Source organism: Zootoca vivipara, chromosome 2 (assembly GCF_963506605.1).
Source record: "Zootoca vivipara chromosome 2, rZooViv1.1, whole genome shotgun sequence".
Classification (NCBI taxonomy): domain Eukaryota; kingdom Metazoa; phylum Chordata; class Lepidosauria; order Squamata; family Lacertidae; genus Zootoca; species Zootoca vivipara.
In genome coordinates, this window is record NC_083277.1 from 38,003,275 (window position 1) to 38,031,274 (window position 28,000).

Here is a 28,000-nt window from a genome sequence, read left to right on the forward strand (position 1 = left end):
TGGTTTGAACCATCAGATCATTCAGCCATCTTGCTCCAGTTAGTCTCCATTGATAGGCGGCAGCAGCAGCTATCTGTAACATTTCAGGCAAAGGTTGCTTCCAGCTTTGTTCTAGGAAATTCTTTTAACTGGAAATGCCAGTGATATGAAACCAGGATCACTTCCAGTGACTAGGTTGGATCCGGAATTCTCAATGCTGTTGCTTGTGAACACTTTGCAATCCTCAGGATTTTACAGGAGTAGCAGATGGAGAAAACAAACTGTTTCCACCTGTAGCTGGTGCCCCAATTCTACTGTCTGTGGATATTTGAGCAGATGACCGACCAGATTCTTATTTACTCACAAACTGAAGCAAATGCTCATGATGATGATATTATTACATTTCTTTGCATTTGCTTTTTTTATTTAGGTAATAAATTTTTTATACCGCCTGGTAGTAAAAAACAACAAAAACCCCTCAAAGCAGTTTTAAGTATCACTAGCATCACATTTCCTTTAGGAATGTTCAGTACAGGCAACCTGTGTGCATCAGCGGAGCATGTATAAGCCTGTTTCCCCCCTGTCCCCATCTCGTTCCACCCTATTCTGCCCTTTTCTGGGTCCAAAATGACCCACGCATCAGTGGTCACATGTCAATTGAATGTGCACAAAATGGTTACTGCCTGTACTTTAACCATGTTTTCTACTTTATAATCAAACTATTCTTTTAGCCTGTGAAGATTTGAACATAGTCATCTAGGGTTGCCTGCTGGCTTTTTGCCCGAGATACATGACAGTCCAGTAACCACTGCCAGCTTCTGAAAGGTGCAATCAGATTTGAAGCTTCCAGGAAAAGGGCAATGGTTTGCTTTAGTACTGTATTATGTGTGCATTAAGAGAGCTGGAGGGCAGTCTAGAAGATTGAATCTTGATTTAGCCATATTTTTAATTCTGTTTAATAGCTTCATGTACTTAAGGCAAGCATTCTTTTTACCTGCTTCAAAAGCCCACCATATTGCAGGATTTATGAATGTGATTAGGCAAATTTTCATATCGGATGAAGAATGTTTTTTTTTTAAAAAAAAAAGAGGAAGTATGGCAGGTTAAGGATGTCAATTCACCCCTTTTCTTCCCTATCTCTAGCCCCGGATAATAGTGCCGGCATCATTCCAAAGACCATTGAAGTGACCCTGTACAAAGAAGGCAACAGTTTTGGATTTGTACTACGAGGTCAGATTCTCTTTGGTTAATGATGATAAAAACTACGTTGCTGGGACATGTGAAAGTGGGGGAGAGGATAAAGCCAGTTATTCTGTATAAATCAAAATCCTAAGCTAATAATCATACAGCACAATCTTTGAAGAATGATGACTAATACAGTTTTTGGGTTTCGTCTTTATTTCGGAGATTCTTTGTGTTGCATCCATCAAAGTCACTGAGCTCGCAGAATGACTTCTGCTCAATGCAACAGAATGCCTCCCCTCTGAATGCCCTTCAGATCTGTTTCTGAGAGTTGGGGCGACCTGCAGATCAGATTTGGGGGTGTGCAGTTGGAGGAGAGGGAAGGGAATTTCCATTAACATTAGCAGATGCCTTTCCATCCACATAGTGACTCATTGGATTGAATCCTTTAATAGCTGGGGTGGAGAAGGGTTCGTGTCTTCTGCTGTGGTACAGAATTTTCCTATCTCTGCATTACAGCATTTATTTGGTGTGTTTTTTTGCAAATTTGTTACAGGAGGAGCCCACGAGGATTGGCACAAATCCAGGCCATTAGTACTGACATATGTTAGGCCAGGTGGTCCAGCAGACAGGTAATGTTCACATTTAGCAATGGAGCTTAAACAAATAGGTGTTTTGCCAACCTACCTGAAGCTCCTAGTACAGGCATAGGCAAACTCGCCCCTTCAGATGTTTTGGGACTACAACTCCCATCATCCCAGTGGAGTTTGCCTATGCCTGTCCTAGTAGGTCTAGTATCTAAGTTTGATATCTGGGCGCACTCTCTACCTGTCTCTTTTTCTCGACTTTCCCCCAAATGATCACTAGCTAGTCTTTCAAGAGACTGAAAATAGTTTCAGGCCAAATTCAAATACTGATTTCCATGCTTACCACTAATTTGTGCAACTGATTTTAAAAATAGCTGTTATGTATGCTCTAATTGAGGTTGATAGATTGTTGCAAGATCCCTTGTCTCAGCCTTTGCCAATTTGGTGCCCTCCAACTGTTTTGGAGACTACAGATGATGGAGTAATTACTAACAGCAACAACAACAATTTATTTATATGCCGCCCATCTGACTGGGTTGTCCCAGCCACTCTGGGCGGCTTCCAACAAACACAGTTAGACATCAAACGTTAAAAACTTCCCTATACATGGCTGCCTTCAGATGTCTTCTAGAAGTCAGATAGTTATTTATTTCCTTGACATCTGATGGGACGGTGTTCCACCTTGGTCCAAAACAGCTGGAGACCAGTATGGGGAGAATTGTTCAAGCAGCAACATCTGTGCCATTAAAAGTACCTGGAAAGGGGGCCAAAGAAATATTTGTCTTGGTAAGCTAGTTATTAATTGACTTCTCCACTTACTACATTTGTACAGCTTCCCAATTACACATGCTCCCTGGCCGACTCATAAGAATGAAATCCAACATAATACAAAGCGCTAAAGTTAGCAAAGAAACAGTGTTCTTTCCGGCAAATGTGCAATAAAAGATGAATAATAAAGCATAGAAAGTAAAAACACAAGCTGTTTGAAAAGCTGGTTTTCTGGTCCACATATGCTTCATTTGGGGGGTCTGTCTGTTCTGGTTTTATATGTGTTAAGAATTGTGTGCAATTTTCCTGCAGGGAAGGGTCTCTGAAAATTGGGGACAGGCTGTTGAGTGTTGACGGGATTCCTCTTCACAGTGTGAGTCACGCTGACGCATTGAACATCCTTCGCCAGTGCAACCAAGAGGCACTTTTCCAGATTGAGTATGATGTCACCATAATGGGTAAGGGCTTTTGGATTCCCTTGGGTGGGGGTGGGGGAACACACAGGCATTGGTGATGGGGAGGGAGGAATTCATTTGCATTTTCTCCTCACCCAGTGCGGAATATATTGATCTGTGGGTAGTGAAAATTTTAAAGTTTAAAATTACCAGAGCGGCCACGAGGAATGGGCTAAAACATTGTAGGTTTTTTAAAGCAAGCTTGGGATAGATAATTGAGTTTGGAGGCGTGCTCCTGGAGTCATACAGTAAATCTAAACTAGATATGCTTTCTAAGAGGCATTCAGTAACATTCCCGAGTTCTGCTTCCCAAATTTCATGCACCAGTTTTCTTAAGCAACAAGTCCATAGACAAGTTAGCTGATTGTAAGCAACATCACAAATTAATACAAAATGATGGAGTTGCAGACAAGTACTTTGGTGCAAATGTTACAGTTACTACTTAGTAAGAGCAGCGAAGCGATGGGTTGTCTTCTCTAGGAAAGCTGTGGGATGTTTTGAGGAAGACATATAGACTCGGAGGTGGTTATAGACACGGAAGGATTGGCTCTGATGGAATGAACCCTGACGTCATAATGGAACATGGCTTGATGTTTACCGCATAGCAGAAAGTGTAAATTTCCCCCAGAAATTTAAACCTATTAAGCCTTCCATTGTATGTTAGAGGTAGGTGACTCAGCTGAACGAAGAGAACATAAGCTGAGGTTGCTGGGCAATGATTTAGTCCAGCATTCTGTTCTCACAGTGGCCGACTAAATACCTGTGGGGAACGCGGTGCCCAATGCATAAAGGTCCCAAATAAAGTAAAAAAAAGACTTGAAAAATAGAAAATTATGCTGTTTGGCACATGGACATTAAGCTATTGCGGGGTAAAGGAGAGCAGATAACCTGCCAGGTGAATATTCCAGACAGGAAGATCTAGTCTCCTATCCCCATATCCTTAAATCACCTGAAGTGCCAGAAAATGCAAGAAAATATTTGTTTCTTTGTTTTAATATATGCCTTCATTCAGATCACATTCTTCCATCTATGTTCAAAGAAGAAGGAAAAGCAAAGTGCTTTGTGTTCTCATGCTTTGCATTCACAGGCCGAACAATATAATTGAAGCATTCATTTATAAATCGTTATCTATAGTCATCTGCCGCTTATCTTGTTAGCAAAGGAGAAATATGGGACTAGAGAATATGCAGAAATTGGCTATAGGAGGGAGCATAAACAAGGGATTTTATAGTGTCCTTAGGAAAGGATGTTCTACTCTCTCTGGCAAAATTGTTCACAGGCAAGAATATAAAGCAGTGCCTATTAAAATCGATGGGGTGCTTGAGACTTGCCTGAACTTGAATCTGCTGCTAGCCCCTTGTGGACGCTGTTTCCTACCCTGCACAGCCTGTATGTTTTCTCTTCTCCTGGTTTTCCTAATGCTAGAACACTTGCCCTCCGTTCAAAAGACCCTCAGTGTTCACGTCTCTGGCTTCAGAGCTGGACGTCGAAAACTAAAAATTGAATCTAGCTGTGGTGAAGTTACAGTAAATTTTAGACTCTGAACTCAATAATCTTACCCTCTTTAGATCTGCATTACTTCAAAATGTGGCAATGTTAGCTGACGGGGGGGGGGGCATCCTCCTCCTGCTCATTCTGCTGGGTTGGGGACTGAACTTGTGCCAGAAAGTCCTGCGCTGACACGACTTCAATGGTTCCTAATCTCTTCCTGGTGTACGTAGTAGCCAGAAAGAGCTAAAGCCCCATGCTGATGCTCGATGAGAGAGGCAGATTCGTCTTATTTGTGGCTGTTCCCCGAGTAGAAGACAGGCAGTGGTGGCGTGGCCTGAGCAGAAGATGAACCCTGCTTGATTTGTATTGTAGGTAACTGCTTCTGTCGGAGAGCAGAGCCCAATGCGAAGTGTTTTTTAGGCACAGCATCTATTCAAGCCTTTGAATTTCACAGAATTTGTGTAGGAGGCATTTAGCTGCTGTGTAGCAAATTAGAGCAGTTCACGCCAGAAAATACGGAACAGAATGTGCAGATGATGGGTTTAAGGGTTACTGCTGAGTCCAAAGCTGTGCTGGCTGCAGAAGCGCGGTGAACTGTCACAGAGTGCGATGCCTCTCGGGGGGTGGGGGGAACAGACTGGACTGCCTATTTTTAAAGCCTTTTCCCCTGCACTTCTCATTGTAAACCAAGGAACCACATTGCCCTGTTTAAGCTCTGGAGCCAAGAAAGGTGGGCGGAGGGAGGGGAGAGAATGGTACCCGGTTATATTTTCGTTTTAGTAAATTAAATAGGGCTGCATTTCAGAATGCTTCAAGGGGACTGTGAAACTGCTCCCCACCCCACAAACTGAACACCGTCAATGTGCAGCTAGATTGTGTGTGTGTGTGTGTATAAAATTATTGGAGAAGCTTTTAGATATTTTGTCATGCAATATCTTCCGAAGTTGGAGGTGGGTGGGTCAGAACTAAGCAATTTTTGAATTTTCCATGGAGATAACAGCATTACTCTAACCCAGAGCTTTCCAAACTTTTCATGCTGGTGACACACCTTTTAGACACGCATCATTTTGCGACACAGCAATTCAGTTTTACTATCCAACTGGAGGCTAAACTAACACCTTTCCAGCCCCAAGGGAAATGCGAGCAGCATTCACGAGACACACCTACACACTGCAGCCAACACACTAACGTGTCGCGGCACTGCTCTAACCAAAAGCAAGGACCAATTGATAACTCGGATAACTCGGATTACGTGTCCTTGAGTTCATGTGCAGCTTTCTGATCATCAGAGAAGACAGGAGAAAGCAGGCCTGTGCAGAGCTTGTCTGTATGTCTGGCAGGCCCCTGGTGGATCATCCCCCCCCCCCTCAGACAGCTTTGCCTTCTGAGGCCTGGGGCAAATGTACCTGCTGCCCCCACTCCCTGCACAGGCCTGAAATAAAGGAACTTAACCCTTTCTCCCCTACTACAGTCGTGAGTGGTAAACACTTTCCTGAAGCTGATACTTCCTTTGGGGAGGTAGGGAATCTCATATTCATGTCAAATTTGGGATTTTACTCAGGAAATAAGCTGGGGAGCAAACATTTAAATTTCCCCATCTGCACCTTTTCTCATCACATTAAGTACTACCTCATACATTAAAAAAAAGCCTGCATGCTTTTTTTGGGGGGGGGGGTGTAATATGATTTTCTTGAGCTTTCATAACTGGTCACGGACAGCATCACACCACATGTAGGTCACTGTGTGTTAAACTGGACTGGAGCACATCACGGTATAAGCAGGAGAGGACCATGTTTTGCTTGGATCCTCCTTGAGGGAGTAGGAAACCCTACATAGGTAAAACTAAGATGTCACAAAGAAGGCTAGGTGAGACCTCTTTTCCTTGATGTGTGGTGGGGCAGTATTTAATCATGCATTCCCACTTACATGTTCTGATGTGTTGCTGTCAAGTATTACCCAGATTATAAATTATTTGCCTACGCCTTAGGCCCTGATATAGTGGCCATGTGTCCTAATTCACAGAGCCCAGTTCTCTATTTGAAGGGTTGTCCACTTTAAAAATAAAGAGCCAAAGGAAGGGAGAGCAGGGACCTGGAGGTTGCCCATCGACAGTTGGTTACCTGCATAGCAGACTGAGCAGGCATGCAGCTCACAACCTTCCACACTGTGGTGAGATGTATCATGTTTCTATTTTAAATTATAGAAACTGTTTCTAAATTTGCCTCTGTACATGTAAATAAGCACATGCAAATTGGCACCCAGCCTGCATTGTAGTTTGTGCAGCGCATCATTGTCTTTGGGTTCTTAATGGCCAATCTGTCCAGCAGACCTTCATCTCGTATCTACAAGGGGGAAACTCCCCAGCCCCACAGTGCAGATCAATAAAGTACAGGTGTAGCAATTCAGCCTGGCTTCTGAACTTGGGATTTCTGCTTCCAGAATCTGTGCTGTCTCATATCAAAATGTGGAACATGCATCTCCACCCAAGAGGCTGTGATTTAAAGCTGACTTTCCTTTACCTGCCTTGTGCCCTCCAGGCAGTTTTGGACTACAACTCCCATCATTCTCTGCCAACACAGCTGTGCTGACATGGGCAGTTGGGACTTGTAGTCTCAAGCATCTGGAGGGTACCAGGTCATCAAAGGCCAGAGTCGCTCTGCATGCCAGCTTTCCAACTGAAACTCAGATGTGATTTGCAGTAGCTCCTCAAAGATACCTGGAGTTGGAAAAATAAAAAAGCACTGCAGAATATAGAGCAAATACGCATTGACAGAAATGAGCAAAAAAATGTTTTGCAGATTGCAAACAACTGACATAAGAATAGGCTTTCGAGACATCGGTCTAATTCATGTTTACTGCATATGGTTGGGTGATGCTGATAGGAGCTGGCTTATTGAAGTAAAGCGCATCAGAGTGAATATTTCCTTCCTTTTCTGCCTTGTAGGCACAGATATTTCTTTGGGTTTGCTTGCTTCTTTATATCCGCGAACATGTATTCCCTTTTTGTGACACTTTTATTCCCGAAGTTTTCTGTCCGGGGTGGGGTTAGATGCCTCATGCTTCTAAGCTTTTGTTCGTAACACAATAGCTCTTGGCAGAAAAAGTGCTGGGAGGCTGTTCCCCATGAAGGAAATCTTTTTCTTCCCTACTAGAAATTATTGGTTTTACAAATTTCATGGATAATTTGGGGGGTTCTGATCTGCAGAGCTGGTGCCATAGCTGGCAAGGCTCTTTGAAGAAAGGCTGAGGAAGGCTTAACAGCCTTCAAATTTAAAACAGAACTCTTACCCCATTTCATTTTCATTTGACTTTTCCCAGTATATCTGAATGATACACACCTGCTTCTCTCTCCCAGCTCCTATGTGTCCACCCCTCAGTGGACACAAATTAAGTACTTAGTTTTAAACCAGTCACTCAATTTATAGCTCCTAATCCATATGTTAAAAGGTGGAATGAAAAGCTTCCCAGCCGTTACTTTGAGAATTAAAGCGAGAGACGGCTCCTAGGGTGTCTTTGATCTGAGAACACAAATGTTCAGCTAACCAAGTAATCCTTCCTATACTTGAGTGAGAAAGCTACATGTTGATATTTTCCCAAATGGAGAATGCTGCCATTTGTCAAGGATCTCCAAGGTGTTTTGTGGTGGTGGAATAATAGGGTGTGTTCACATTACTGCCTTAGAGCACGGTGATGTTGTTCCTCCCTCCCCCAGTGCATTTCATAGTTATTCCACATCAGCACAGTTTCATTGGTGTCAGATTCGTTTCTGTTTGTGTACACACCAGGAGGCATTGATGGGCAGGGATGTTGTTGCCTCATGCAAAGGTGTGCACGCATGCCCTCTGTCATGTTGCATGAATCTGGTCCTTCTGTCAGAAGCCTATTTTTTGGCAGTGGGTGATCAGTTATGCTGTGCAACTGGGTTGTACCTTTCAATGGGTTGTATGGCGCATCTCCTGTGTTTATATGTATCCTCTGCCCATACCACATGCATCTGGAATAATATTGGCTCGTTTTTTGTGAATTTCGAGGGTCATGTAATGGAGGCATTATATGATCCTGTCTAAGGCACAGAAGAAGGGGGACACAGGTGGCGCTGTGGGTTAAATCACAGAGCCTAGGGCTTGCTGATCAGAAGGTCGTCAGTTCGAATCCCTGCAATGGGGTGAGCTCCCGTTGCTCAATCCCAGCTCCTGCCAACCTAGCAGTTCGAAAGCATGTCAAAGTGCAAGTAGATTAAAAGGTACCGCTCCAAGCGGGAAGGTAAACGGCGTTTCCGTGTGCTGCTCTGGTTCGCCAGAAGTGGCTTTGTCATGCTGGCCACATGACCTGGAAGCTGTATACCGGCTCTCTCGGCCAATAACGCGAGATGAGCGCCGCAACCCCAGAGTCTGTCATGACTGGACCTAATGCTCAGGGGTCCCTTTACCTTTACCGTAAGGCACAGAAGGGGCATGGAAATCTGAATCCTCCCACAGAAATCTGAGCCCTCCACCCCACCTCACCATCAGCTTCAGCTGGAGCTCCAAAACAAGAAGTGAGGTGGCTGGGAGAAAAGTAGGAAACTTTATGTTTTGGGGTAGCATACAAATGTCAATAAATATTATAAGTGTGCAGTAATGAAAGGGCTTTAGGGAAGTAAAGCCAAGAAGGATTTATCTCCTCTCAGTTGGTTGCCCCTACTTTTTCCTTAGGTGGGCTGCATTCTCTCTTCTTCTCCCACCTCACTTCCCACATGATTGCAGCAGGATTTGGCGCTGTCATGTCTACCTTGGTCTTTAGAGAAGCAAGGGGAGAAATGGCAGCTTGTTGTCTTAAGTTGTTTGGTGGAGCGACGCAATCAAACATGAAGGATGCGGAAGCTTGTAGTATCCTTTCCAAGGGAACTTCGGTGTCAAATCCAAAGAAGAAGAAGAGGAGTGATGTAAGCAAGAGGAACATTTTGAGTGCATGTATGTGCAATATATTGCTATGCTCCCCTGCTTCTCTGAAGGACAAGAAGGTCCGGGGAACAATGCTTATCCCAGTGTAGTTTCCTCTGGAGGCAGATTGCTAGAGGTTTATTATGGCTTTTGCAATATTCCAGTTTATTTTACATAATAAACAGGTTGGGCATAGGAGGCATATCCTCCTCTTGTTTGCTTTGATTCGGCGGTAAGATGTGGGTTTTCCTGGGGAAAGTGCCAGAACAAACAAAAAACAACAACCACTTGGGCATGGAGCTCCAAATCCCCAAACTGTGCCTACAGAGGAGCCCTTTAACACACCAGCAGACAATCAGAGATTCATTGCTTTCACATTAGATCTCCAGAGACTGAACTGGATATATGTGAGGGGTGTCTGAACTGCTTTTCCAGCTAAAGGGCCTGTCTGTTTTGGGGGCCTGCAGAAATAGTCCTCCTGAATGCCAGACAGCAGGACCCCCCCCTCCCTCGGCTAACCTTCAAGCTGAGTTGGCAATGAGAATCTCACCTAGGTGACAAGGTTCAAGTCAAGTGGTGCTGCCCAAGACCAGAGATAAGGGACCTGGACCTGTATGCCCTCCATTCTCTACGCCAATTCCAAACAAGCACTTGTTTGTTGCGTCTTCCTGCAGATCTTTAAGCATCCTATATTATAAAATGCAAGTGTCTCTGCGTCCACGTTTTCCCGTGTGTCCCTGGGTTACTGCGCATGTGCCCCAGGGACACAGGGATTGGACGGAGAGACTGGACGCACACACCGCGCACTCTCCCCACCGATGAAGAGAACCAGAACCCAGTAAACGAGCCAATGGCAGCTTCTCCTCACGCCTCCCACTCGATGAAGCCGCTGGCCCTGCCAGCGCCGCCATCTTCCCGCACCCCATTCTCCCGCCTGCTCAGCGCTCAGCCTCTTCAGCTGCTCGGTGGTCCGTCGGGGGAGCCTGGGGCCCTCGGCGCACATCCCCGCCGTTCCCGCCTCTCCGGGTGGCGCAGCGTGAGGCGGCGGCGGCGGCCCCAGCTTCTATAGCCGAGCGCCGGGGTTGCGCTCTCTCTCCCCCCCCCCGCTCCCAACCGCCGCAACGCTGCTGCTGTACTACGACCTCGCAGGGGCAGGGCGGGCGTTTGCGGGGTTTACAAACACCACGTGTCACTGCCGGGCGGCTGCAGCCCACGCTCAGTGGGGTCAGAAGAGGGGAAGGTCTTGGGGGGGAGGCGGGTGCTTCCCTCCCCCCCCCACTATTACAGTGGTTTGCAACTGGGTGCGTGTTGCGTGGGGCGCTCTGCATGCAGCGACTCGGGTACGTGAAGGACCCATCGCCCGCAAAAGCCGCAGGATGGATGGCGCCCTGAGGCATAAAGCTCAGCCCAAGCCTTAGCCCGGCGCTTCCTTCCTGTTTTGGAAAGTCTAATTGATACAGGGCATGGGGAGGCGGAGGACGGCGGAGCTTTCAAGCCGCTCCCCCCTCCCCCGATATTCGCAAAATCTCCGACGAAAGTGTCCCCCGCAGGCTTCCGCTTGCAAAGTGCTTAGGACTCACCCGAAGGCCCGTTTTCGCTCCTGCTGTTTGGAGCCCCTGTCTGCTGACTGTGCGCATGTGTGAAGGGCAGCTTTAAATTGCTTGCGTTAGGTTTTCGAACCCATTCATTTCCGTGAGGTAGATTGTAGACTGCATTCCAGCTATCCTGCATTTGGGTGTCCTCCGGCTATCGTTTCTCATACACATATTTTGAAATGGCATGTTTTTAAATTAAAAAAAGAGGCCGGCCCGACCTATGCTGTCTCTGGGGCTGCTGCAGCTGATCTTGGGGTGCTGCCTGGTGGCGCTGAGCTTCAGGGCGCTCTCTCTCAGCAACTCCCCACAGGTGAAGAAAAATAAATAAAATATGTTCTAGCGGCCGTTTATTTTAACATTATCAACATGCCATGGCACGAAATAACACTTTGTTGGTGCAGATTTCCCTGACAGACAGGCAGAAAGACAGACAGAAAGACAGGTTCTAGCACCCCGCTGCTCCTCTCACATATCTTCTAGTGCCCGTTTTCTAAACGGGCTGAATGACACTAGTCTTTAATAAAGCACACCAAATACACATCTCAGAGTCTTCACTTGGGAGTGGGGCTGTGTGTGTGCAAAACTACATCACAGCAGTCCATCACTAGGCCATGGGGAAATGATTGATATTGGAGAAACGTTAAACAGGTCTCTCTTCCAAGCTCCCCATTCCCAGCTGGGTGACCTTTAAGGGCAAAGTATATTTCTGTCCGAGTGGTTTGATCTTCCTTTGACCCTCCTAGTATGCTTCTGCTGCAACTGTTCATCTGCTGCTTTTCCTGTTTGTAATTTGCAGGCAGACCCCTACCCTTCCTAATGGTGCTGAGAGGCCAAATTCATTGCTTGTAAAGCATTTTGCAATTCTTACGGTGTAGTCAATACAATCGTGCAAGATATTATTACCCTTTCAGGGCTAGCTTCCTTTTATTGATTATTTCTACATGAATTATGAAAGCTGCTGCTATGGTGGGGTGGAGGGTTTGGGGGGGTGGGTTAGCTGTACATCTCTGCCCTTAGCTCAGCAGTAAGAGATGTCAAGCTCTTGATCGTTCACAGTGCCATATTTAAGCAGACCGCTGTGCCTGAAAACAGTTGGCTGAAGCTTTTCAGCAAGAATTACATGGACACTGAGGTCCAGTGCCGAGGGCCTTCTGGGGGTTCGCTCGTTGAGAGAAGCCAAGTTGCAGGGAACCAGGCAGAGGGCCTTCTCGGTAGTGGCGCCTGCCCTGTGGAGCGCCCTCCCATCAGATGTCAAAGAGGAAAACAACTACCAGATTTTTAGAAGACATCTGAAGGCAGCCCTGTTTAGGGAGGTTTTAGATGTTTAATAGATTGTTTTTGTTTTTTTCTGTTGGAAGCAGCCCAGAGTGGCTGGGGAAACCCAGCCAGATGGGTGGGGTAATAATAATAATAATAATAATAATAATAATAATAATAATAATAATAATAATAATAAATTTATTATTTATACCCTGCCATCTGGCTGGGCTTCCCCTGCCACTCTGGGCGGCTTCCAACAAACGTTAAAATACATCAAATATCACAGATTAAAAACTTCCCTATGTCAGGTAGTTGTTTGTCTCTCTGACCTGTGATGGGAGGGTGTTCCACAGGGCGGGTGCCACTACCGAGAAGGCCCTCTGCCTGGTTCCCTGGTTTATTGCCTGAATCTGGCGATTGGTTCATTCTACTCTGTCAATAGCTCTCAGAGGTCTCAGGCAGAGGTGTTTTCCAGTCCTGAATAAACCAGAAATGCTAAAGATAGAACTCTGGGCCTCCTGCGTGAGCAGCATCTGCTCCCTTCTAAGCGATAGACCTTTCCTTAAACTATACTAGACATTAGCAGGAGAAAAAGGCAAGGAGAAGAACAGCAGCTCGATGGCACCTGGTTCTGCCCTCGGTGAGTTCTGCCCCCATTTGGATGGGTGATCTCTGCTCAGCATTGCACATGGGAGTCAGAGGCAGAGGAAGAATAGCTGCCTGTTCACTTTACCTGATGTCAGCAGCATGTGGTGTCTGATACTCCTGGCTCTTGGCACTGTTGCTAACGCAAACATTGCCAATCAGTCTGGATCTTCTGGCTGCGGGAAATGAAAGCATCTGATGCCTTTAGGTTTGTTGCATATCTTTCTGTGTTCCTCCCTAGAGCCAACACTTCTCTTTTTTTAGTTCCCTCTTAGCTTTTCAATGAAAGCTGAAATTGGTGCTGTTTTTTATTTATCTGGCATCTTTTAAACAAAACAGCTTGAAGCATTTTAACTTTCCAGGCAACCAATAAAACCCCTCCATACTTGTTTACAGTCACACCAGCGATAGCTTGGGGTTGAGTGCTAGTGGTGGAAGATCTTGCAGTGGATTAAGTAGGGTTGCAGTCTGGAAGGAGAATATAGCCCCCCTTCAGGGCTGATAGTTGCATCATCATCATCATTATTATTATTATTATTATTATTATTATTATTATACAGCAGAAGTAAGTGCTGAAACATCGGAGTGGGGAACTACAGAATTCATTCAAAGCTTTGGGAGAATGGTAGGGAGGCCAAAAGAAATTCACAAATCAGTGAACCAATGCAAAAGGGGGGGTAGCATGAAGAACTTAATTCAAGCCCTCCTGGATCAGTCTAAAGACCTTCCTAATCCCCCAGTCTGTTTTCATAATGGCCAACCAGATGCCTATGAAAAGCCTACAAGCAGGACATAAGCACAATGGCACTTTGCTGCATTGCGGACCGTAGACAATAGGGGCCCATGGCACACATGTCCCCGTGTCATTCACAACCGTGATTGAAGTGCTGGAGGCAGTGGGAGAATGCCACGTTCTCAACAGCCAAAAATATGCAGGTTTTGGGTGATGAGACAATGTGGCTTTCCTACAGTGCCAACATTGTGGTGGGGGAGCTGCCTGCATCCCCTGAAAACAGCTGAGCACCAGCTGTGCCTTTATTGCTCAAGACAATATTCTGGGAAGGCTCCTAGAAGAGGCAGTAGGGCCTGACCATGCAATGCTTTTCTGATATATGGATCAGGGTAGGTTTTTTTTTTTTTTTGCTAATTATTAAAAAGCTAGCTTAGCTCTGTAGTTGCCATGAATAACACCTTAATTGCATGGCTGCCATTTCCCCTCCCCTCCGCCCCCGTAATAAACTCTGAATCCGTATTACAGAAGCAAAATAGATGCATCTTATGCCTTTTGAACTATATTTGTAAGGTGCACAGCAAAATTGTGCCTAATGAGCAGTAGTTACCATGCTGTGAGCTTTGTATATTTTGTATATGTACTCACTGATCCATATGACATGGAACGTGGAACATGAGACAAAGTTAGGGCGCCTGCTATCATAGGATGTAGTTTTGAGACCCATTAGCCCAGGGATGGAGGACCTCAGGCCTGGGGCCCAAATACAGCCCTTCAAGCATCTCTGTCTGGCCCTCTGGATTCTCCCCGTACTGGTCCTGCTTTGCACCCTCCTGGAGTTCTGTTTTTAACCTGACTGGGAAATGTCATTGAACTCTGATAATGCCTCCTGCTCACCTGGATGGAGGATACAGAGTGGGGAGTGCGAATGTGAGTAGAAACAAGCTTACTGCGCAAAGGTAATGCTTTCCTTATTTGCTCTGCCCATGTTGTCTCTGGCCCTGCCTACAACTGGCGTGTGCCCAGAAGGAAATGTGGTGGAATGAAGTTCTCCATCCCTGGCTGTGACATAGGGACCGATGGAGCTCTGAATGTAACAGGTGCAGCACACCCTGAAAACGGGCACAGACTTTTAAAACCCTAATTCCAATGTCAGGGATCGCTTTCTGAACTCCTACACACTCATTGCTGCACAGTGGCTGGCGAAAGCTGTGCTGTATCTCCTGTCTCTTGTATTCATTTCCTCCACAATCGCCCGATTGAATAGTTTGCTCTTTCGGTTAAACAATAATAACTTACAAAACATTGTTGGCAGGCAATATGTCATCGACAAAACGGTTCAAAACATAGCTGCGGTGTGACAAAATGCCAGGCTGTGGGCACTGCATGGTGTCTGAGGTTTTCTACGCGTGCATTTACATGGGTATGTGCACTAACAATAGGAGTCGCTCAGGTGAGGTTTAACTCTTATAACCCATGAAGGGAAGCAGCTGGACCCTGAGGAAGGGCAATGCTAGCAACTCTCACTGCAAACATTTTCACAAAGCATTGGGGGGGGGGGGTAATACCAAAAAACAGGGACCGGCTGTCCTTGATGAACAAAGTCTGTATATACCAGCATTTTATCAGAATGGAATGGAAATAGGCATGGTGGTATGGGTGGGAGTGAAAAGCCTTGCTCTGACTCATCAAGAAGCAAAGAAGGGACTGCAGGATTTCCTTGATTTGATTCCATCAGCTACTATAACACTTGCTGGCCTCCGTGTATCTGAGGTGCTCTGAACTTCCTGATTGCAGGCTATATGGTGATTCATTCATTTTTTATCTTTTTAATGAATACTACTGCTTTGTGATGAGTTTCTCCTGCCTTGAGGGGAAGAGGTTTTATGTTTCTAGGCGGATAGGTATTTCCTGTCTTGAGGGTGTTCCTTTATCTGCCCTCTAACTACCTTCAAGTTAAAAAAAAAGCAATTTCCTGTATTACTGAAAGGTATTGGATACTGTTGTGTGCCAAGTCATCTGTCCCTTGATTTCTAAACATGCACTTACAGTATTGAATAAGTTCCCACCTAAGGTGGTAAAAAGTTAGCTATGACATACAGTTTCAAGCACATAAACTGAACAGTAATAATTTTGTAGAACAGGGGGATCACAGTTTCATTTTTTCTGCACACAATAGTTTTTTTTTTTTAGATTTGCAAATGTGCCCCTTGGCCCAAAGAGGCTGGAGCTTTCTTCAATTCTGAAAGTTTTGCTTTCCTGTCTGTTGTCTTATTGAATAGAGTTAATTGCCAAAGAGCTGAGTTGCACTTACTAGGTCAAAGCAAAAATCACTTTCTGCAAACTTTGAACCTCATTTGCATGCCAGTGTAAGCTAACTTTACTAAATTTGAGCAGCTGGAAAGCTCAGATCTAAAGTCTTGCAGAGCTTAGTCTGATGCTATCTTTCTAGCTGTTCAGCTTTAGCTTAAGTAATCCTTAATTAGATCATTTGAAACCAATCTAAACAGGAAATGCCAAGATTACAATTTACAAAGAGAAGAGAATTATGTTTGGATATACAGCTTCAGTCTCAATACTTAATCTCATAATGTGGGGCTTTAAAAATATGTTTCCCTATAGCCTTCATTTAAGGAATGTGATCTGAATGAATATTAGATGTTCTTGTTTCTACTTGCATAATAGGTGCAGTAGTGACATAGAGAAATAAAGAACTATAGGAAAACTTAGAGATATAAGGGACAGATAAACATAGAAACAAAGTGACACAAGGCTTTGGGGGCCATGAACTGATGGGGGGATTGACATCACACATTGACTTGGGGATCTTATTCCCCACTTGACCTTGTTATTCGTCCCCCATGGGCTGCCTGTATTTAACAAAAGAGAAGGGCAGCGCCCCCAAAATAGCCGAGAAATATGGTCTGCGGACAACAGATCCGATGCGAGTATGGCCTGCTCGTCAACCGCTTTGAAAGCTCTTTGCTTGCTCTGCCCCATGGACTGATCCTTGTCCACCTTTCCACAGAGACCTGGACCTGGGCTACCTTCTGCCCACACTCCTTCAAGTCACAGCGAGCACAGACAGTGCTGCCCCACAATGTTCCGCGGCATCTCATTTGCATGCATGCAAATGAGGTGCTGCAGAGCATTGTGGGGCAGCACTGTCTGTGCTTGCTGTGACTTGAGGGAGTGTGGGCAGGCATGCACATGAGGTCCCATGGAGCATTGTGGGGCAACACTGTGCTTGCTGTGACTTGAAGGAGTATGGACAGGTGCTGCCCCACAATGCTCTGTTGGCAAACCTTCTGTTGGGGCGACAGCTAGGGCTCCCTGGACTGCAGCGCCACTCTGCCGCTTTGGCCGAGCAGGCGGAGGTGGAGCACAGCTGGCAGCGTCCTTGCCTGCCTGTTGCGCTGCGTCTGGCCCTGCCTGGCGGAGCGCGAGGGGCGCCGGAGGGATTGTTGCACCACGGTGCCCGATACACTGAAGATGGCCCTGAGTTTGTGCATGCGCAGAAGCGCTCTATCATGCTTCACGCATGTGCAGAACCGCCACTCTAGTTGCAGACTTTTGGGGGTGCAAACAGCACCCCGGAACGGATCATGTCCACAACCAGAGGTACCAGAATAATAAAGGCTCAGTTTAACTATCAGTTGATCTGTCCTGGAGCTATCCGTGGTCCTAGAATCTGGCTAATCCCTTGGCCCTGAACCCTTCTTGCTCCAGCTGCTCTACAGCAGCTCCCCTGCTGTTTGCTCGCTGTGACTTGAAGGAGTATGGACAGGCGCTGCCCCACAATGGTTTCTGCTCCCTGTTACCTTAAGCCTCTCTGCACTGCTCCATCCCATTCTCAGCAGACATTGTCTTTTCACTGTTGACCTCATGCTGTCAGGAAAGGATGACGGCAAAGACGGAGGTACCCCTTCCTTTTGATTTTTCAAGGGTGGCATAGATGTGTAAAGGTTTGGCAATGGGAACTTCTGAATAAAGTTGGGGGGATTGATGTACCCTGAGTGTCCATATGTGTTTGAGCAAGGCATGAACACAACGGCACGCGCTTTGTAGCCTGGCCAGTGTCCTCGTTGGGAAAGACTTGAGCAGAAGCAACTTTAAATGTTTGTTTGTTTGTTTGTTTTATAGATACAGTAGCCAATGCTTCGGGTCCTTTGCTAGTGGAAATTGCAAAGACTCCTGGCTCTGCACTAGGAATCACACTAGCAACAAACAGCCATCGGAATAAGCAGGTCATAGTCATTGACAAGATCAAGCCAGCCAGTGTGGTAGACAGGTATGAAGCCAAACTCTGTGGGGTCTTCTGCCATGTCTACTTTGTTTCCCCTTTCCTCATACTTTAAATCTTTCCATCTCTTGAAACTAATGGGGCAGCAGAGTGGGGTGGGTGAGTGAGTGGGGTAGGGTGGTATTTGAAAAATGCATCAATATAAGGGGTACTATGTGCCATGAATACAGAATATCCAGTATATTCAGTGGACCTGGGGTGCTCAACAGCATAGGGGCAGGGTTTTCAAACTGTGTCCTGGAGAACTGTGGCTTTCTGGGTGGGATGAATAACGGTAGGCAGGTTTCTCTGAAAGACCAGAGTACTGATTTTCTAATGCTATGTGCAGGGTATGTTTTAGGGAACTAGTTTTCAACCCTTTCAGTTCTGGGACTCACCTTTTAGCCTAAACAAGTCCTTGGGGACCCACCTCATGATTTCTAAGCCATATACGTGGTGGACAGTGCACCTGAGGTTAGGCTGCAACTTGGTAGTGGCTCCCAACCCATCAGTTGAAGACCAGCAGTCTAGAGCAGGCATCCCCAAACTGCGGCCCTCCAGATGTTTTGGCCTATAACTCCCATGATCCCTAGCTAACAGGACCAGTGGTCGGGGAAGATGGGAATTGTAGTCCAAAACATCTGGAGGGCTGAAGTTTGGGGGTGCCTGGTCTAGAGTGCTTACTCAGGTAACATAGGACAATGGCAAGGCGCAGCAGACCCAGGTGAATGCCCTGTGTATATGCCCCTAGTGTATATTGCATTTCATATCAGGCAAGTTAATGTGGAAAATTGTCATTTCAAGACCAAATATTTGCAAACCACTGACAGAAGTCAAAAAGAATAAAGAGTCTTTTGGTACCTTGAAGTCTAACACCCCCTGCATCTGACCTCAGTGCTTTTTTTCTACCTAGAACTGGGGGTCTACCTAGAGCTGGCCCTGTATAAATTGGTATAAGGCCAGCACTGTAAGACACACGGGCCAACAGAAGCATGTGACAATGCTGTTGCAAGTGAATTCACCATACCATCTTGTTAAAGATAACCAAATTCAGTTTGTTGGAGATTGAATAGGCCCAGGTGAATGTGTCTCTACGGTACAAGCATAACTTTAATTAATTAATTTGGGAGTTTCTGTTTGAGATCCCAGTTGATGCATGGAACAACGGCTTTCTGGCAAAGACTGAGCTTCCATTAAGTATGTCTTCTTGTACATCATATCTGGCCCTTTACAGACTATCAAATGTGTTTTTGTTTTGTGTGCCATAAATGAACACATCATTTGTTGTTCATGTTTCAGAGGTCTTGTCTCAAAGCATTTTAGTGGGGGAATAATTTATTTCTCCAGTGCTTCACACTTCTTTACCTTTACCTCAACTTTTTGGTGAGAAATACCATTTCCCCCAGCCGCCCAGCTACCACCCCTTTTGCTATTTTGAATGCTAATTGAAATGTGGTTGTGTGAGTATACAACCCCCACAGCCTGGGAGTGCTCCTCTATAGCCCTTTTAGGCAACAAATGTTAAACACTATCTAGTACCAGCATGTGTCATTTCACAAACATTTTGTTTTCCAAAACGTTCCTTCTCCTATGCTGGACCGTGTCTGCCCTGATCACTCAAACTCTTTTTTTAAAGTGCCAAATGGCAAAGAATAAAAGCAAATAAGGAGAAAGTTTAGGTTATTTATTGCCTGGAAAAGACCCTCGGATACCCTTAAAGATAATTCTCAGACTCTGTTTGACACATGAATGTTTTCGCTTCAGTTCATAGTGAAGGGTAACTTCATTTTGCAGCCAAGCCATCTTGATAGCCTTTTGAATGAAATCTCTGTGCTTTCATGTGTGTCCAACCAGATGGATGGATCCAAGGCTGGACCCCTGGCGTTCTAAATTTTGGCTTCAGCTAAATCCCAACAGAGAACATTGCAGGAAGCAGGTTTCACGCAATAGTAAACAGGGCTTGGGTGAGGCGTGTGTGTTTGCGTGAATCAGTTAGGTTGTGAATTGTTGTAGTGGCGACCACAGGTGACTCCTCTGTTGTTGTTGTTTTGCTCTGTGTCTTCTCCTGCAGGTGTGGGGCCTTGCATGTGGGCGATCACATCCTTTCCATCGATGGCACCAGCACTGAACATTGCTCCTTGCTGGAGGCTACCCAACTGCTAGCTGCAACGTCAGAAAACGTCAAGCTGGAGATACTTCCTGCACACCAGAGTAGACTCCCCCTCAAGCCTCCAGACACGGGTGTGTGCCAAGATTGATTGTAAGATATGACACAACACTGTTCCCTCTGGGAACTGGCGTGTAATAGCCAAACTGTGTCCGTCTGGCCTTTGCAAAATATCTGTTAGGTTGTGTGAGTTCCTTGGTTGGCATTGTGATCCCATAGAAACATAATAGACTATATTGTGCCTTTTTATGGATTTAACTGTTTCATATGCAGTTTTATTTGTACACTGCCTAGGGATTTTCTTTCTTAAGCACTTTATAAATCTTCTAAATAAAAAAAATGGATAAGGATGCTAAAAGCAGGTGAGAGGTGATTGAAAGCTGACCTTTCATTGGATTATGGAACTTCCATAAAATATTCATACCCAATCAGCTGGATCCAGATTTAATCTGTCACCAAGCATGAGTGACTCTGGATCCAACACAATAGTTGTTATTTAAAGACAGTTTTCATGATCTCATATTCACTTAGTCAAACAGGCAGGTAAATATATATCTGGCAGATGTAAAACGAGAGATGTGCTAATATTGACCTTTCAGTAGAGAAACACTGTTCTAACCAAGGCTGATGGCTAAACCAAAGGCAGGTTTATGTCCTGTATGTTTTTATACAGTGAGATATTTATTTATATAGTACACTGTATCATAAAGATAAATCACAGTGGTTAAAAAAAATAAAGCCAAACAATAAAGTCATAAAACGTTTTTTTAAAAAAAGAAATTAAAAGCTAAAAGAAATTAAAAACAAATATTAATAAACCATTGTAGGGGCTGTACTCTTAATTGTCTGCCCCTTTTTAGCAAACATTTAAAAGATGCCGCAGAACGTCATTACCATCATGGGTGAAGCTGCATTATGAATTAAACCAGGGCTACAACTTTAAATGATAAATCACTTAATTCATAACTTTAAAAAAGTTTCCCTGAAAAGTTGCTTAGGTTAATTCAGCAGACAACTTTTTGAAAATTGCTTAAAGAAAGTGCAGGTGGCAACCATCAGGGAAGTTTTTGATGTGTGGCATTTTAATGTATTTTAAATTTTTGTTGGAAGCCGCCCAGAGTGGCTGGGGAAACCCAGCCAGATGGCCGGGATACAAATAATAAATTATTATTATTATTATTATTATTATTATTATTATTATTATTATTATTTTAGGAGGATTACCCACCTACCCACCCAATTTCACAGACAGGAGATCATGCTTTTTGTAAGATGCTCCTACCCCATGTTTCCTGTGCAACATCTAAAACAAATAATTTATGTCTTTTGCTTCAGAACTATTGTGTTTATTCACATGCAAATTTAATTAACTAAAATGTATGTAAATCTAGATTTATATTTATTTAAGTGAGAGATAGGCCCTTGGTCAAAGTGTGTGCCCCCTGCATGCTAAAAAGGACTTTGGAATCAGGACCAAAATTCCTTGACAGGACTAACACTAATAAAAACAACAACACCCAAAAGTGTAAGGCACCAAAAATAGAGTGATACCTAGTTGTTTATGTATTATTATTATTATACAGATGCTTTTTTAGATGAGAAGGTGCGTCTCAATTCAGTTCTATGTGCATAAAAACAATTTGCAAAAAAAATAACGAAATGCCAACAAGTTAGCAAGTGCCTAAAATTGAACCCCCTTTGAGCCAGAGGCCCTGGGCTAAATGGCCCCTCCTGCCAGCCTCACCCTCTCTGATTGGCCCTATTCACTGGCCTCTGGTTGGCCACTGTAAGAACAGGATGCTGGTCTAGAAAGGCCATTGGCTGTTCTTTATGGCTGGGTCTGATAGAAGTTGGAAGGCCAGAAACATCTGGAAGGCCACAGGTTCCCCATCCCTGACCTATGGAAATCCTGGCATTTGGGCGTTGTGTCCAAGGTGAAAGTTCACACTTTCCCATTCCTCTTGACAGTTCCACTTCTTTGTGTGCTAGTGACATACTTCAGAAGTATTGGTTTGACAGTTTGTATGTGCAGGTGCTTGCAGACAGTTGGGAACATTATTACAGAAGTTATTTAGAAGTATGGCTAAGTAAAAATGACTATAGTTTCTCTGGCAAAATTCTCAGCTATTTAGGAATGAATTTCCACAAGTCCTGCTTTTCAGCTGATACTGCAGTGAGCAATCTCTCTTAGCTATGGTTAAACTCCAGTTCTTATAACCTTGCACAGTCTGATAACCATCCTTCACGGATGAGATACTCGGCTCTACAAATTGAACTTTCAGAGGCAGCTTAAATGCTGGCAGCGCATGGAGGGCATGGAGTATTTTGGAGGAATAGCACCCCCACTACAAGTGACTCCACTTCATGCATCTGACCTAAAAAGCCATTTCTCTGCGTGACTTTAAACACCAACAGTCTATTTTCCCTTCGTCCACTCTCCAGTGAATGCTAAGCTTCTGTGGCCAATTTATAGAAATATAATTGCCTTGAGTCAGGTGTTTGCAAATGTCTCTGCGTTCTTGTTTCTGGTTACACCAAGGCACACAGGCAGCTGCATTCACTATGAAATCAGCAAAAAGAGAAAAACTTCAAGCATTTTTATTTTTCAATGAAATGATGTTGAAGAACACTCTGTCCCATGTGTGTGTTGAGAGAGCATTCGCGTGCTCTACTTTGCTAGTTTTAAAAGTAATGGGGGGGGATCTTTAACATGGACAAATAATGTCTTTTGCCATGAACGATACCGTTTATATTCAGGCATGGTAAAGATTTCTTCGATGGCCAATGAGCCAGATTTGCTGTTTCAGGCCTTAGCTGATAAGCAAGAGAACTGTATTCAGCACCTTGTGTGGCTCAGGGGTGGAGCACATGTCCTAAATGCAGAAAATCTTATTCCTAGCACCCCCACTTAAAAGGAACATAGGAAGCTGCCCTATACATAGTCAGATCATTGGTCTGTTTTGTCCCCACTGACTGGTAGCATCTCTCCAAGGTTTCAGAAAGGAGTGCTTCCCAGCTGTACCTAGAGATGCCAGGAGCTGAACCTGGGCCTTCCGGTCAGGTAGCAGAATTAGAAAGGACCCCTCCCTAGAAATATATTGATGAGTTGGGCTATAACTCCCATCATCCCTAGTTAGCAGGACCAGTGGTCAAGGATGATGGGAATTGTAGTCCAAAAACAGCTGGAAAAAGAGGCAACACGTCGACCAGTTCTTGGGCAGAATATAACTGTTTTAATCTGTAGTTAACCACATAATCAAATAAATATAAGTCAATGCAAGGAATAAAGAGCTTAATATACAATAACACCACTTTAAAATTTCATTAGCCTCGGTTGACTAGGGTGAGACCTGTGGTGTTATTGTATATTAAGCTCTTTATTCCTTGCGTCAGGCAGCAGGGGTTACGCATGAGTATGACCCTTGTTCCACAGAGTACATGCAAGTTCTAGGTATGTTGTATTTTTGTCTTATTGCTGTATCTTCCTGTATTTTTGCATTGTGAAAATAATATGGACTGTATAGATTCGTGTCCATGCCGGCTATTGACCTGATTATAATGTATGATTTAATAGTTGCCTCTTTTTCTCAGCATTTTGACTTTAATTTGCCACACAGGGGTTGTTTTATCAGCAAAAACAGCTGGAGACACAAGTTTGGAAAACTCCGGGTTAGATGATACGGATAGAGCCATGGGTCTAATGCAGTATAAGGCAGCATCATGAGTCATACATACATGCGACCTTGTGATTTCCATTTTGAGTTAGCAGTGGCTTCTTGCTTCTTGGTTTGCAGAGGATCTCTTAACTGTATAACCTCTTGATAATTAAAGCAATAATTCTTCCACAAATGCTATCCCCAGTGACAAGTTCACATGCCCACAGACGAGCAGCAGAAATGTAGCAGAGGGGATGGTTAAGTCTTTCCCTGAGGAAAGGAAGTCATGTGGACTGGTCAATCTATGCTGAATCTGGTTAGCCCTGCCAGGGGCCCTGTGCTCTAGGATGAAAGTCACAAACAGAACTTGTGCAGTCTGTAGACTGCTATAACCTCTACCAGGATCTTTGAAGCTGTGTGGCTGGGGGGAGGGGGGAGGCTTTTAATAGCATATACTTTAGTCCCCCAAAGAGACGAAGACTCTGTCCTGACAGAACCACCTATCCATAGTCTTCTTGGCTTTTTTTTTCAATAGTGGGATAACCACAAATTTGCTTTGCATGCCATGTATAATTACGCTGTCCTTTTTTGTTGTTGTCATATTTCCTGCATCATGCTGGACAAAGTCAAAGTGCAGAAGAGCGACCACCACCATTGCTGGGATCCCTGCGTCAGCTATTGCCACACCCACCACCCAGGGCATTGCAAGACACCCACCTGGAACCAGACATCCAGCCAGGATTACTGCAAATGTAACACTCCCTTGTTATTTTTTTCTACTCTGTTGATCTGCCCAGCCACAATTTTGCATTCTCTGCAAGCAGCACCGAATCTGCCACACTTCTTGCTCCAGTGGACAAGCCTTGCCCCCTCTCCATTTGTCAAGACATCTCATACTTCTCCTGTTCCATCCAGTAGACCCATGTCTTCAAACAAAGCCATTATGGAAGTTGCCTAGTCTTCCGTCAACTTCTCCTGACTCTACCCTAGCACACCCTTGGTATTCATGGTCATCTGTCTCTTTTCCACTTTTACCTGTCTTGTCCACTGAAAGGAGATTAGGTCTTCAGCCAGGACCCCTTCTGTGCTCCATATGAAAGCACAATGAACCACGTGGTGTAGTGATGCAATCTTCCACTTAATTCTTTTCTATAAGAATGTGAGTGAGGAGTGGGGGAGTCCCTACGATGAAAGCTCCAGGGAAACTCCTTCAGCAATGTGGAATTTGGCAGGTTTAGCAGTTTTGTAGGCCAGCAAAATACGCTGGCATCCTGCAGAGGGGTGCGGTGAAGTTTTAACATAACTATTTTTTTAATGTGCTTTGGGGAGGGGGAAATAATTACTAGTAAGCTATTCATTTTTGGTATACGTTCAGGCATGTGTGTTGGTACACAAATAGGCACGTGTGGGATAAAGATTGGGGCTAACAATGATGGCAAGAAAGGCTGATTTCTGACACTAAGCCTGTGTTTCTATCCAGCTCTTGTAGCTGCCAGCTTTGCATCTCCCACGATGAACACGTCGGCGTTTGCCTGCCAGAATTCTAATACTCTACCTCGAAGCAACCATCCCATGAGCCCACGGGCCACCATGTTGAGGAGAAGACAAAGGAAGAAGGAGCACAAAAGCTCATGTAAGGGTCACAGGCAGTTGACTAACGGGGTGGGTGGGTAGGTAGCCCTGCTCTGTTCAGGGTTACAGTGGTACCTCGCTAGACGAATGCCTCACAAGACAATAAACTCACAAAACGAAAGCGTTTTGCGATTTCAATGGAGACTCGCAAGACGAAGTTTCCTATTGCGCGCTTCGCAAGACGGGTTTTTTCGTCCCATAGGGTGCCTCGCAAGACGATTCCCCCCCATCTTGCAAGGCACCCTATGGGAAACCGCACTTCAATGCGTTCCTATGGGAGCCGCTTCACAAAACGAATTTTTCGCTATATGAAGCGACTCGTGGGACGAATTAAATTCGTTTTGCGAGGCACCACTGTACTTGGAATTAAAGTATTTATTACTTAAACTACTGTTTCAGTTCTCTGCTCTCTCTCTCTCTTTTTAAAGAAAATAACAAAAGGCGAATGCATATCCTTTCAATTCTTCCTCCAATTTTTCCATTGGGGGTCCCTTGAGTTCCCTGTGGAGCTTTCAAATCCCCCTCAGAAATTGCTAGAAACTTGAAGTTCCTGCCCCTTGCCTCAGTGGTTCCCAGAAGCCATGTGTGGTTGAGTTGGAGATATATTTTTTAATGAGTGGAAGGTGCTCAGAGTTAGTATTGGGATCCTTTTTGTCCTTTCACCTTTTAAAGGGGCTGTATCTGGATGTTGGTGTTTCCAAATTGTTGAGCACTATTTCCTCCTCCATCACGAGGCATGTGTATCAAGCCCAGGCCTACTGACGGCGTTACCTAGTTCACACACTCCATTATGTGCACAGTAGAGCTGAACCTGTGTTTCTGTCGGCCCCCCTCAACCACAGTCTTCAGCCTAGTGAATGTGCAGTTGGGAACTATCCCAAAGCCGTTCACCTGTAAACAGTTTACCTGATGTTAGTTTGCCTCTCTTCAGGTTTCCCTTCCCTCCTTTGAGCTGATCTTTCCTACTGCAGCTAGTCAAGGAGGATGCTGAAACCACAGCACTGCTTATATGTTCTGTGTGCATTTCTCTTTGAGCTCAAAACCTGCCTTAGCTGCATATTTTGTCTCTCTGGGCCACCTGGCAATATGATGTTGCCCTCTATAGACTTTCTCTGCACCCCAGACCAGGATTGAAAGGGGTTTGACCAAACAGTTAAGAAACTGGGCTCCGGTGGCAAATTTCCAATGGGTGCAAACTTCTGGGTTGTTCAGTGAGGAATAGTTTTGGTCATCATAGATATAAAACCTAGGTCCATCATTTGGAGACTGCAAAAGCCCAGTGCTCCAGTAGCAAATGATGTACTTCAAAATAGGGGCGGTGAGGTGTTGTTTGTAGTAAAAACAGAGCACAATTTGCAGATGTTCCGAAAAGAGTGTATTGCTACCTTGACCCTGTCTCTCTTCTTTCAGTGTCCTTGGCCTCTAGCACTGTGGGACCTGGAGGGCAGATTGTTCATACGGAAACAACAGAGGTGATTCTAAGAGGAGACCCCTTGAATGGCTTTGGACTGCAGCTGCAGGGAGGGATCTTTGCTACTGAAACTCTCTCTTCTCCACCTCTCATCCGATTTATTGAGCCTGACAGCCCAGCAGAGAGGTTAGAGACCTTGCTCTTGGGTTTCCAATGATAATGATAGCGTTCCCTTTTGTTAATAGAGGTGTCTCCCCACACGCAGAGGTCACATCTTTATTACCTTCCTCGGAATGCTAATTGTTTGTGACTTTGGGCTGGCACATCCGTCAAGGGAGTAGTAATAAGAGGCCCGTGCCTGCCACAAAATATCTATTAGAGAGACTACCTATTTGTGCTCCGTTTCGACACAGCTTGCTCTATTTCCTCCTTAAGACGAAACATCATCATTCTAGAGGTTTGATGATTTCTTGCTGTGGTATTCAGACTTCTAACAATCGAAAGCATCCTACCATGAAATGGTTACAATCCATTAAAATTGCACTGTAATCATCTTGGTGAGCCTGCAGCTTGATTAACCCAAAGGGCGCACTCTGCTAAATGGTCTAAATTTGACCACCCCTCATATAGCACCAGAAGGAATAGATTCCGTTGATGTTGCATCTGCCGTCTGAGGAGCAGCAAAGAGCTTGCATCTTCTCTGGAATAACAATTCATTTCGTTCTTCTCAGAAAGAGCACCTGCCCTCATATTGGATGCAGTTCCAAGAGGCATTAGCCTGCAGGTGGGGGAACCTCAGGCCTAGGGTGGAGGGGGAAATGTGGCCCTCCAGACATCTCTGCCTGGCCCTCAGAGCCACATTCCTCACCAGCCCTACTTGTGCCCTCCGAGAGTGATTTTTGCCTGGCTGGAATGTGTCCTTGGACACATGGTAACGCTTCTTGATTGCTTCTTGGGTGGAGGGTGGAGAAAGGCCTGTAGAGGAAGCAGCCTACTGCCCAAAGGTACCAATTCTCATTCATTGTTCCACCTGCTTTTGCCTCTAGCCTTGCTCACCACTGTCATGTGGCCCCCAGAAGGTTGCCTGGAAGCGAATGCGGCCCTAGGGCTGGAAAAAGTCCCTCCTACCTGCATTATCCGAACCAAGCACAAATATATATTTGCTTTGTATTAGATCGATATGGGTACATGAACAAATGGAGGCATGCTGAATGTAGGCTGGAAATGAGAAAGGGAGC

At 44.9% G+C, this 28,000-nt stretch overlaps 1 protein-coding gene across 7 annotated transcripts in view; it reads left to right on the forward strand.

The window, feature by feature from the left end:
- GRIP2 (glutamate receptor interacting protein 2) overlaps positions 1–28,000 on the forward strand; it is a 380,534-nt gene that overhangs the window by 307,407 nt on the left and 45,127 nt on the right. For all 7 annotated transcript variants that reach the window (XM_035106515.2, XM_035106510.2, XM_035106512.2 and 4 more), the window contains exons 5-12: positions 1,123–1,209; positions 1,718–1,793; positions 2,829–2,974; positions 17,758–17,905; positions 19,968–20,137; positions 24,346–24,471; positions 25,200–25,352; positions 26,762–26,948. In XM_035106515.2, the coding sequence (XP_034962406.1) occupies positions 1,123–1,209; positions 1,718–1,793; positions 2,829–2,974; positions 17,758–17,905; positions 19,968–20,137; positions 24,346–24,471; positions 25,200–25,352; positions 26,762–26,948 (1,093 nt within the window). The remainder of the gene's footprint in view (positions 1–1,122; positions 1,210–1,717; positions 1,794–2,828; positions 2,975–17,757; positions 17,906–19,967; positions 20,138–24,345; positions 24,472–25,199; positions 25,353–26,761; positions 26,949–28,000) is intronic.